At 30.5% G+C, this 13,119-nt stretch overlaps 1 protein-coding gene across 1 annotated transcript; it reads left to right on the top strand.

Annotated features, from left to right (window-relative positions):
• The first annotated feature begins 458 nt into the window (after window positions 1–458).
• Window positions 459–6,683, top strand: LOC112684373. The gene is made up of 4 exons (XM_025555875.1): window positions 459–1,977; window positions 5,037–5,111; window positions 5,550–5,774; window positions 5,842–6,683. Exons 1-4 carry the CDS (start codon window positions 1,915–1,917, stop codon window positions 6,484–6,486), a joined length of 1,008 nt encoding a protein of 335 aa, XP_025411660.1. The 5' UTR covers window positions 459–1,914; the 3' UTR covers window positions 6,487–6,683.
• The last annotated feature ends 6,436 nt before the right edge of the window (window positions 6,684–13,119 follow it).

Genomic DNA, 13,119 nt, shown 5'->3' with positions numbered 1-13,119 from the left:
ATTTCAATCAATTTTTTCCAATGAAATATTAAATTATGATTAGTTTTTTGTTTTCGAGATATTTTAGAACCGTATACCCGTAAAATAATATTTTGCATTAGGTATTCGGCGAAAATCGAATTCATTACCTAGATGATACATAAACCAAACTTATTAACTTAAAACCTAATTTTTATGTAATAAAAACAATCTATAAAACACCTTGATATGTACTTCGATGGATGTAATTTGAGCTTGATATTTACTTAATTGACAATAAGACACTTCGAAAAGAACTCATATATTTATATTAATACTTAATAACTTCTTAAAACAAAAATAATTTAATAGTAACCATTTTATACAAAGTATATAAATAATATTTTATCTTAAAAATCGATAGAATAATAATAATCGACATAATAATGATAACTATGGAGCAGTATTCATAGAGTAATTTTCTTAGAAATTGTACATAAATTCTATAACCGGTAGGTAGATATTCTGGGATTTCCAATGGCTGTAGATTTTAACTATAAAATAGTTGTCCTTTTACATAATATAAATTTAATCGATTTGAAAAATTTTTCTATTTACGAAGTGAACACACATTCACATGGGATTACAGTTCGATTAGTGTAATATGAATAACGGTTGATTCCATGTCGTCATTAAGCCGAAAACAAGACAAGTACAACTAACACCTGAACACTCATTTGGCCACGTGGCTTTTCTTATACGGAGGTGTATTAATAAACGCATTAAATAGGTATTGAAGCAAGACGATTTTCAACAGGAAATCATCCGTAATCATTTAGAAATAGGAAAAAAATAATCTCCAGGAATGCTAAACAGATTCGCTGAAAAATCGGTCGGGACATATCATCGCGTTTGTACACTTATAATAGCGTAACAGCATACATTAATTGTTCGCACATTAAGGTGTATCTCGTGCAATTACCTTATACACCTTAACAAAACGTATAGCTTCGTTTTACGCGTTTCCGTTATGGACAGAGAAATAATCAAAGTCCGTGGTTTCCACCCTGTTAGCGAACGGATGAATATGAACAAACGAAAAATGTTTATACGGGACATGATCAACGAGAACTCCATGTGTTTATAATTTAAATTTCACTCGGTAAACATGGATAACCGGGAATTCGATAAGTGCACGAAAAAAGTCAAGGTAAAAAAAAAAATGTAGAAGATTGATTGATGCTCTTAGAACTGTTGAAAAATGTTAAAACGGATCGATAAAACATAATAATCCGTGGTTATGAGGGGCAGCTAGTATTGTTGAAGTCATCTTGGTAATCGTCATCGTCCTCGTCAAAAATTGTAAAACAGACGTACAAACACAAGATAGATGCATCAAAACCATTTGTAATGGAACATCGAGCAAGGTCTGGAAGTTACGATTTCTCCGGTGAAATCAAATAACCGTGATGATAAGAAGAACGGAGAAGTGGCGATGGTAGACAGCAGCTGTTGGCCGTTTTATCACCCGGAGCGTTTGCCAACCTGTGTGCGAACAAGAATACAGAACGTTTCCGTTTTTTCCAGCTCCGGCATCTTAATCAGGCAACGACGACGAATTCGTTTGGAAAGTGCGATGTGCGGAACGTTTCGCTCGGACACGGGCACGCAACGTCCCGAGACGGGTTGAACGTGGCGCACCGATGCGGACGACGCGACCAACAACATATGATCGGCTACTCGGTTGCGGTCGATCGCCGTCGTCCGCGGTCGGGCGGTGCCGTCCGCGTAGCTAGGTCGCTTTCGTGTGCTGATCGTCGCCAATCGCCGTTACTGCGGCTCGGGAGCCAGCGGCGGCCCTCAGTGGCTCAGTGCACGTCCGCCATCACTGTAAGTTGTGCTGTGCGTGCTGATGTGGGCCGACGTGCTCTCCGAACTGAGACCGAATAGGGCCTCATGCAGAAGACTTTTTTCGACATAAAACATAGGTTATTGAGCGCATTGGACGATGAATACAATGTAAGACACTATTATTTTTACAAACTCCCGTATTATTATTTTTTTTTTTTTAATTATTGTTACATATATTATGTCTATTTTATTTTTTCTTAAACGATATTCATGTTGTGAAGTATAGACATTTTTCCAGTGGTTCACTGCGCGGTGGTGCTAATCGCGTCTGTCTCCGTTTGCGTGCGTCTCGAAGAGAAAACGTTCGGTTCTCGCCCGTCGTCCGCCTCGGCCAACAACGTGCAACCGGCCGCCGTGGCTCGACTGGCCCGCGTCGCGCCCGTCCGTCGGAAACATTCCGTGTGCGCGAAACGATTTTCTGCCGCCACCAGTGACGGACGGCCGTGTGGCGCGCGGAACGTCCGCGAGGTTATGTGCGTGTACAAGCGCGCGCGCGCGCACGCGTCCGTCCGTGTGTTTGGTCGTGGTCGCGGGGCGCGCGGTGTCCCGTGTGCGTCGTCGTCGCACAATGGCCGAAAATAGGTTCACGTTACGTCGGCGACGGGCGTACCGTACACTGACGGACGCATTACACGGTCGAGCATCGGTATACACGCGGCACTGCGCATGCGTAATCACGCGTCGTCGTTCCTTTCTCGTTTGCGCATTCGGTTTCGTTTTTTTTTCTCCTTTTTCCTCTCCAGTCATCACCGCCGACACATTTCTGCTCACGATTACGTTTCATACGTGCGCGCGCACATCGTGCGTTGTCATTCGCGTCCGTGTCCCGTTTCCTTCGCGACCATATGCTGCTGCTCATCGACTCTCTCACCAGTGGTCTTTTCACATCTTTCTAAAACACATTTCCCCCCCCCCCCCCCCCCCCCCCCCCCGCCTTTTCCCCCCTTCTCCACCCCCCCCCCCCCCCCCCCCCCCCCATCAACGTTTGGCCTATACGATCGTGTTTCTTTTCGCACCACGTCTGGTGGCTTCACGGTAGTCCTAGGTTTTTTATTTCCCTCCCTCCCACCACTCCCCTCGTACGATCAGAACGTTTTCAATGTTACCCGGTTCTTGTCGTCCATTATTTTTTCACCCGTTTAACCGATTTCCGTTTGCTGTTGGTTCAATGCCCCCGATCGACGGGCGGTGTACACGACGAAACCGCGTGTTTGTGTGTATTCTTCCCCCCGGTGTCGTTGTCAAGGAAAATTTTCCTGAGAAAATACACATGTTCGCGGACAGGAAATTATGTAACATAAAGAGTGATTCCTCATAATTTTTATTAATCACTTACTGGCTCCGTATTGGACTTGGCGTTTGGTTTTTCTTTTTTTTTTAAATTGATACAACCCGAGTGAATTATCGGATTCCATTCGCTGTTCGTTTTCACCCATCTTTTCGTATTATGGTGGTTGCGTCCTTTTCCAATTGATTTCCTCCGCAACGACATGTTTTCGGATTACAATCGCGTGTTTTACTTTCCCCGGCGGTGACGGTCGGCGTAAACATCGTTTAGCAATGAAAAATTTCGAGAATACCGTCGTTCTGTTTATTTTCCCATACCAGTGCGATTCGCTTTTGATTTTCAGTTAATTTCCATTGTTATGTAATGATGTTAATTTTAATATGTATTTCTAGTGCAATATACGACGAACACGGTATATTAATTGGTTCCCAACGTGTTATTTTTAGTTCAACGTGATTAATCTAGGTCATTTTGGTCGACTAAATAATATTAAAATAAGACCAGTGGCCCATTAATAATATGATGAAATCTTATTTTTTCATTGAAACGTTTACACTCTATTACTAATGAAATATAAGTTTAAGTATAAACCTCCCAAATAATACTATTTAAATCATAGGTCTGGATAAGTAATTAATATTTGATTTTTATCCAATGCTTATTTTTTGCTATTAATCAAACTAAAACAATATTATTTTGTTATTTTTTGTATACTAATTTGACAAAGTTATTTGAACCTTATTGTGGAATTAGTCAGAAATTAATGTGAAAAAGTACATGGATTTTATTTAAAGAAAATTATTTTACTAACATTTTACTACTTTTAAACAATTGTGTTTTATTATTTTTATTTTGTATTTGCAATATCACAGTTATGAACTTATATTTCTAGCTATAATTTTACTATACACCTAAGTTACGTTGTAAACCAATTTTTCCTGTAAAACATTTAACATTTTAACTCATTAATTTAAAATCCTGGTCACTGAACTGTTATGAATTGAAAAAAAACATTATATTTCCTAACAATTATAAAACTAATAGTCTATGATTTATAAAATGGTTAAAAATATAATGTCTTTATATATCATGTATTTTTTACGTGATTTTTGGTTTTGGTATAGCTAAGTGTTGTAAAGTGTTTTTAAAATAATAAATATCATAATATCAACTGTCATTAAGATATTATTTTTTTTATTTCCTTGACTATTTCTCCTCTTTTAGCAATTTTCTTATGCAATATAATTTCTGAGTTATATTTACATAACGGTATAAATTATCACATATTTTAATATTAAAGAATCATATTGTTAAATATGTCCATAATAAGATGGAATAATAATTGTACTGATTTTTTGAATTTGATAAACATTAATAATATATTGTTTTGATTATAAATTTTTAAATGTATAATTTATGAATTTTTTTAGTATTTTATATTTATATATAAATAACCTAGTTTATATAACTAAAGATTCTTTTTTTAATATACAAAAAACAGTATATTAACAGTCTATTAAAACTTAAATCAATATATCTATGGTGATATAATTTTTTAATTTGTTTAATCATGTAAATTGCAATCTGAATAAAAATGTTAATATAAATTATTTAATGTTTTATGAAATATTGACTTTGAAATATCTCTGTAACATATGTAATTATATATAAAATTACTTTTATGTTATGCTATCTTATATATATATATTAATCAATAAAATATAGATTTATTTAAAACAATTAGCACCATCCAATAATTTATTTTTTAGAAGAAAATCAGGTAATTTCTACTTAGAAAAATTATATGAATTATAGTGTTTAGATATATATGTATATGTAAATTTATGAATAAATTATTCATAAATGTTTACTGCTCTAGGTTACCGATATGTCTACAGTGTTTGAGGTTATTTCAACCCTTGAACAACTACCAGTTACCACGGAGGTGCTTGAGGTAAATGTTTATTATTTTAACAATGGTGTATTATAATTTTTTCCCTGGTTTACATTTGTAAACCTAATGAACATTATACATATGAAAACAATTTAAATTATATGAACCTTGAATATAAATTACTTTTATTTTAACTAATAATTGCATAATTCAGTATAAGTAGAATAATTATTCGTAAATTAATTTATTAAATAAATAAGAAGATAAATTTGACGATTTATTTATCATTTATTTTTGTTAAATAAGAAAATAATTGTATTTACTTTAGTTGTTCAGTACATGAAAGGTGTAATTTTCAATGTCTTGCTTATTATTTTATTGTATTAGCTAAATATTTTTTATTTCTTTCTCATTTACAATTGACTACATAGTTTATTATTAAAATTAATAAGTTTTCATCTTAATTGGTAAAATTATTTTTGTATTTATGTTGATTAGGCAACCCGTATCGGTAAAATGGTCAATGAATTACGACGTAAGACTTTGGACAAACAATTGGCCAAACGTGCAAAGGAACTTGTACAGCGATGGCGTAACCTAATGATAAATAGTGCTCAAGTCATTCAGCAGGCTAAGCTTCCTCCCTCACAGCCTAATGGCATGCTTAGCAATCATAGTAAAAGACCTATTACTTCACCTGATCAATGTACAGCACCCCTTAAAGTATGAAACTTGATATTTATATTATAATATTTAAATATTTTGCTAATACCATATTTTATTTTAATAGAAACCAAAATTAAATGGAGTACCTATTCTAAGCTCAACCACAATTTCTCCACCGGTTCAAAGAACACCAGAACCAATACCTAGTCCGGTTAATGAGCTTGAACAAGAACTTGATCCTATAATTGAACCACAGGGACCAAAAAAACGTGGTCGAAAAAAAGGAGGTAAAAATTCCATAAAACTGGGGATTACACCTGCTAATCCTGTGGATCTGGAAAGAATGGTTGTTGGTGCCAGTAAATTAAAAACTACTCAAGAAATAATTGCGTCATTACGTAAAGATGATGTAAATTATCAAGTGGAGGAAAAACCACAAATATCTGTACAAGAGTTCCAGGACGAACCTTCTGTAGCAAAAGTTGATAAACCTACTCGACCTAAGGTTGCAGATGTCGACCGACAAATACTGGATATATATAATAGATTACCTCCTCTGGACATAGAAGCCATAGACTGGAATTCACCTCCACCATCACCTCCACGGCCACCTCTTTCGCCTACTGATTTAGTAGAAGGAGCTCAAATTGAAGGTGTAACTGGTAATTGGGAAAATGATGAAACGTTTAGGGAGTGGCATGAGGTATTAACTAGGGCAAACGATACTGGTGAACCACTTGTCATACTACCATACGTGATAATTGACTGACAGGGATTATTTTTCTACTAGACTTTGTGATAAAGACATTTCAAGTCTTAATATTGTAAATACTAAAGATTAACTTTTTAATAAAAGTGTAAAAAAAAATTAAAAAAAATTTATAATATTTATGTAGACATGTATCCGATTACTGAATGTGTCTTTTAATGCTCTTTAATTATTATTTGTCTTTTAATACTGTAAAGGATTGCAATTGTTTATGTAATTATAATTTATTTTGAATAAACTAATATTGCAAATTCCTAGATCAAAGTAATAATAATCATTGTATTATTTTTCAAATGGAAAATGTAATCTGATTTGTTAAATTGAAAGTTAAGCTAGTCAAAAGACAAAGTTTAATTTATGATTTAATAAATGTTATTATTTGTCTTGTATATTTCTCTTTTATATGTAACAAAGTAAACTCGGGTTTAAACTGCAAAATGCAATTTATCGTGCCTTCATTAATGTAAATTTTTTTTTAGCAATTCTTGTCATAAATATTTTATGACGTTTGTTACCATAGTAATAATGTACATTTACAATGATTATTATTAAAAAATAAAATTTTAAGCTATAATAGTTGTATACTAAATCATTTTTGGTCACTTTTATTCATTATGTTTATGTTCATATTTTGTTTATTAATCAAAGAACTTCCTAATTTTCTTATTGTTTTTTTTTTTTTTTTTTTAGCTAAATTGTTAAATTATTGTATATATGATTTTTTTTTTTTTGTTATAACTATTATTATTATTTTTTTTTGACCTATAGTTATTTTATTGGCATATACTCATGAATAAAAGCATGTTCTTTTTTTCATAGCGCATTTACTTTGGGTACATTTTCTATGTAATAGCTGTTATATATACTATGAAAAGAAAAAATGTTTCAAAGTATTGTAGTACTTGGTTAAGTACTTTGTTGATATAATAAAAATACAATGATTGGTTCTTTTTTATATCTGTTTTTCAATTAATTCCTAATTATCAATCATCAATAATTAATACCATTATAGGGGGGGGGGCAAGTAAGAAGACAGCCCCTAAACCAAGACATACAATTTGAAAATATATTGTAAATGTGTAGAATTTGTTTTTGAATTATTTTTATATTTACCCAGGAGTCTGTTAAGTATACATTTTTCAAGATCCTTCCTCCCTAAATTAAATTGAAATTGAACCTATAAATATCATATTGGGCATTGAACATTTACTTTAATTTATTTCAAAATACAATTTAATTAATATAATTTTTATGTTGGTATTTGCAACTAATTTAAAATAATATTAAAGAGATAATTATATTAAAACAATAAATAAAATTAATATTATTAGACTTATGAATTTACAAGAACTTTTGTTAGTCAAACAACTGAATATTGAAATGGCCCACTTGCTACATGGCCTTGCATTAGTTAATATAGCAATTCCGGAATGATAGGGCTCACTAACTAGTGGGTGGAGATTCACTGCATTGGTAAAAGGTCACTGTAAAAAAAAATTGAAACACCAGCAATTGTGGAACTTTATAAGTCAAAAAGGTTCATTTGATAGTAGACAATGAATTATAAGAGCCGAAAAGTAACTTAAAACTAACTAAAATTCTCAGCAAAAACAAATTCAATTATAAAGGCTGGTTTATAAGTAATTATAAACTAAAATTATATAATAAGTAATTATACTTAAAAAAGAGATAAAAGCCAACTAAAAATTGTATGCTACAATTCCTACAAAACCTAGATGTAGCACTACCCAGATCAGGGGCGCGCTTAGGAGGGAGAGTTGTTGGGTGTTTAACCTTCCCCCCCGAAATTTTAATGAATTTAGAAAAAAATCGTATTACTCAATATTTTTGTATAATTTATGTTATATTTATTATTTAATTTAATTATTATAAACATTTTTCAGTGTTATTTATTTAATCCATTTTTGATCTTTCTAGTTCGGTAAAATAAATTATTATCTTGTAAAATATAAATACGTGGAAAATACGTAGGAAAAATATTTGCCCCCCCCCCCAAAAAAAAAAAAAAAAAAACTTGGCACGCCACTGGTCAGGGCTAAAAGTGGAGGGGACACAAGAGGACTTATTTCCACTACCTCTCATAGCGCTTATAAAGCATTCCCTTTAACATTTCTCCAAAATGTTTACAGAAACCCTCGACTGTTTGTTAAAAATAATTATACACAATAAACAGTTAAAAATTGGCTTTGTAATTTAGTTGATGTCACTACTAGGTATTAAAAAGTATTCAACAAACAAAACTACTATTAAATATAAATGATAAAGTATTATATAATTTTATAAACATTTTTTTAATTATTTTTATTTTATTAAAAGATATTCACAATCTGTTATTTAAAACAATAAGTAAGTAATTTACAAGCTTATAAATTTTTACAGCACATAAATACTTTGTGGAGAAAATTAATCACTGATAATCACTTATTATTATTCACTATCACTTTCACTATATCACTTATTATTACATTTTATTATAATCACTTATAATATTTATAATTATTTATAATTAATTACCTAATTGGACTATATGGAACACTGAGAGTGATATATGGATTACAGTCTCCCTTGCTCTTTTTTGATACTTTAAACCCTACCACACCCAAGAAGCAAAAAAATATTTTTTAAATGTTTAAAAAAATGTTAAAAAAAAGTTTATAAACAGTGGCGTAGGAAGACTCGCCAGCGCCCCTGGCAAACTTAGAAAAAGTTACCTTTCTAACCAATTACAATTTGATGTTATGTTTTTTTTTTAACTTTTAATTTTACTAATATTTTTTAGTACACAATTTATACTTATAAGTTATTATTACAGTATTAATTTTAAACTATGAAAACTTGCTTTCCACGCTTTATGACTGGCAAATTCATCGATAATTTTTTATATGTAATTTTTTATTTAAATACCCTATTTTCATGATTGCATCATTAAATTCACACGTTGTGTGTACAAATAAACAACATCTACGTACTTCAAAAAGTACAATGAAAATGTCGATTTAATTGTAGGATAAAAATACGACTCTTGCACAATTTTGCGACCCTGGCGTAGGCAAAGTTCACCATAACAGCTACTCCACTGTTTATAAATAATCTATTTTTTTAACATTTATAAAATTTTCAAATAGCCAGTTTTCTATTCAAGCTAAAATTTTAAATCAATATTTTAAATACATTATCAAAAACATTTTTTTCAATATTGTTTAACTAATTAAAATATATCTTTTAAATATTATTAAATTATTTAAAAAATAATATTTATTACTTAAAACTATGAAATTTTTTGATACTATAAAATGTTTTCAAATTACACTTTAATTTTTGTTTTTTAAATATTGCTTGTGTTTTTATTTCTATTTTTTGTATTTAAAAAATTAGAAAATAAGTCATATTTACATACCCTTTATTTCTTTATTTATAATAATAATAATAATGATTACAAATAATATGTGTTCCTGTGAATATATTCACTTATTCTTAGAAAATAAAAAATAACAAAATTAAAATGAATTAATAGTTAGTGTATGGATCGTCAGGTTTTTAATTGTTATTATACATTTGTTATGATAGTGGACTTTTATGATGATCAATAATCAAGTTATCTTCAGCGTTTTTTTTTTTTTTTTGGCTTTTAATACTGCTTCAATCCTATAAAATACATATGTAATTTAATACAATACAATGAAATTATATCCCTACTTTTTATAATTATTCTAGTTATGTAACTATATCATATGATATGGTTTGTATTATATTTAAATTTATAATTGTTAAACATGTTTTTCAAAATCTGATCAATATTACATTTCTATATCAATTATAATAATCGGAAAATGATTTTAATAAAAAAATATTTTTTTAATTGCAATCATTTTCAAATTCAATTGTGTACAAATATTTTAAAACAATTTTGCATGTTTCATAATGCAGCTTCAAAGTGTATGTATTCCATCACACTTTGTAAAACAGTAACATTAATTCGAAGAGATTTCAATAAATTATTAATGAAAGTTACTAATAAAATTTATACATTATCTTATTATATAATAATATAAAAATATAAACTAAATATTTTAAAATTTGAAGCCATTTTTCCAATATTATATCTTGTGGTTAAAATAATATTATTACACTTACTGATAGGGTATTCGATCAAACCATGTTTGAATTGATAAAAATACAATATATTTCAAACTACCTTTTTATAAAATTAAATTTATTATGCCTTCATTAATGTAAAAATTGTCTGGAAAAACTCTTAGGATTTAAAAAAATTACCTATCTAAAGTACCACCGCATGCCAATTTTAAATCTAAAAAGTTCCTAGAAAAAACCTTTGGAACAGTATTTCTCTCCAAAAAAGTATTAAAAAAAAAAAAATACAAACATCATTATAAAACCATAATATCCTTTGCTTCAGTTAGAATCTAAAAGTGATCATGTGATGACGCATTTGTGTTTACAGGCAGGCAGTGGCGGATTTTCAATATTTTCTTGGAGGGGGTCCTGAAAAATAATATGTATTTCATAGGTATTATTTAAAATAAAAGCTGTTGACTGTTATTTCATTGTTATATTGATGTAACTAATATTAATTAAATTTTAAAGGCATATACTTTACAAAGTAAAATCGACTCTTATTTTAGTGTTGCACAAGTTCGTTCAATAAGTACTGCATCAACTGTTCAACAGTTTTCATCCCTATGTATCGACATCATTGCCTAGCCGTTCAATCTGGCCTGAAATTTAATTTAAAATAATATTTGTATTAATTAATCTTACAGATGACCTTTTCAAAGTTTTACATAATAAATATTTAATATTTATCCTTACTTCAGTCATAGTATTTGAATGTGTTTTAATTCGTTTCAAATTTGAAAATGTGCGCTCATTTGATGCAGTGGAGACTGGTATAGTAGCAAGGATCTGGAATAGTTTGAAGACACTCGGGTAAATTTCTTTGTTGCAGACAGTCATAACTTAGAGGGCGTTTTCTGGTTTTTCTTTCATATGTTTTAACCTTCTTTGCCACAACTTGTATTTCGTAGATTATAAGGAATTGTTCATGGATTCTAGATTATTTTTGTAGTTATTAGCTAGTTCTAAGAAGTTTTCTTCATTTTCTTCGAATTCAAACAATAACTGAAAATCATTAAGTATAATTTTATGATTTACAAATCTGTTCAAGTTCATTAATGTAAGAATCCAGATACGGAATAAATATAGATGCGCGGTAGTATTCTCGGTGGATTCTGTTTGAATGTTCGTTCTGTACATTTGTCTTCCTGTAGTTCAAGGCATTTTAATTTTTACTTGAATTTTTCCAGCTAAATCGAGTGCAGTTATATATATTTGTTAAAATGTTTTTTGAGCACTATTTCTGAATAATTTAATTTCTTCTAGAGTTTCATTCGCTAATCTAGTTACTAATCTCAAATAAATGATTACTTTTTGTAATTATTTTGATATGGGTAAACCAAATTCAAATTCTTTTGTTAATATTAATAATGAAGTAATAAATTCTCCATCTAATATTGATTTTTGAAAGCGTTGTGCTTTTCCACTTCTTTCACAATCATTCCATTCTGATATTTCCTTTAAAGATTCTACAGCAGATTCGAAAATCTCTAAAAAATCATGTACTGTGTGGTATTGTTCAATCCACTTAGTATTACAACTACGTTTAAATTTTTTTTTTTTTTTAGTGTCATAAGAAGAATTTAGAATTCTCTGTGATAAAACGTTTTTTCGTTTAGGAAATATGAAGAAATCTCGAATTTCGCTGATTAGGCTTAGATAATTTGTAATTGATTGCACATCACATGATTTTGAGACAACAAGGTTAAAAATACGAGCAGAACAATGAACATAAATCGCAGAAGGATACATTTTTCTTATGTGAGATTGAACGCTGTTGTACTTTCCCGCCATTGCCGCAGTGTCATCGTATCCTTGACCACGGAGAAATGTAAGCTATACGCCAAATTGTTTTAGGTTTTCTAATAATAAGTTTTCCAAACCTTTTCTTGTGGTGTCATGAGCAGGAACAAATTGTAAAAAATCTTTACAAAGTACAAGTTTTAATAAATTAACAAATTTAACACAGAGAGAAACTTGTTCCACCCCTGAAATATTGTTTCATCCGTTAGTATTGCGAAGCATTGGCATCATTTACACGTGACACAATTTTTTTGAGTAAAACAGAGTTAAAAGAGTCAATAATTGAATTTCGACTTGTCTTGCTCATGTATTTAATTGTCCCTTCACCTTCTAAAAACTTTTTTTAGTTCAAATCTCCTTGAGCTCGAAAACAGAGAATTTCTCGAAAATTTCCTTCATTTGTTTGTAGATTATCATCAAATTTGACAACAACAAAACGACCATCGTTACGATCGGGATAGTCGAATTGCACTTATTATCTACAAATAGTGGCGTATCCATGCGGAGCGTTTTGGGGGTCAGAACCCCTCCCCATGAACCTGAAATGATAAATTAACTTTTACATGAAACACGGTTTTTTCTTTAACATTTTTATATTTTAGAATTTTGACTCCGAAATCATATTGATAGTTTGTATAAATACTATAAACGTATTATACACACACAAGTCATAAT

The sequence above is a fragment of the Sipha flava genome, unplaced genomic scaffold (genome assembly GCF_003268045.1).
Source record: "Sipha flava isolate LNK unplaced genomic scaffold, YSA_version1 249_pilon_pilon, whole genome shotgun sequence".
Lineage (NCBI taxonomy): Eukaryota > Metazoa > Arthropoda > Insecta > Hemiptera > Aphididae > Sipha > Sipha flava.
Note: the sequence above shows the minus strand (reverse complement) of the source record. Positions and strands in the feature narration are given on the sequence as shown.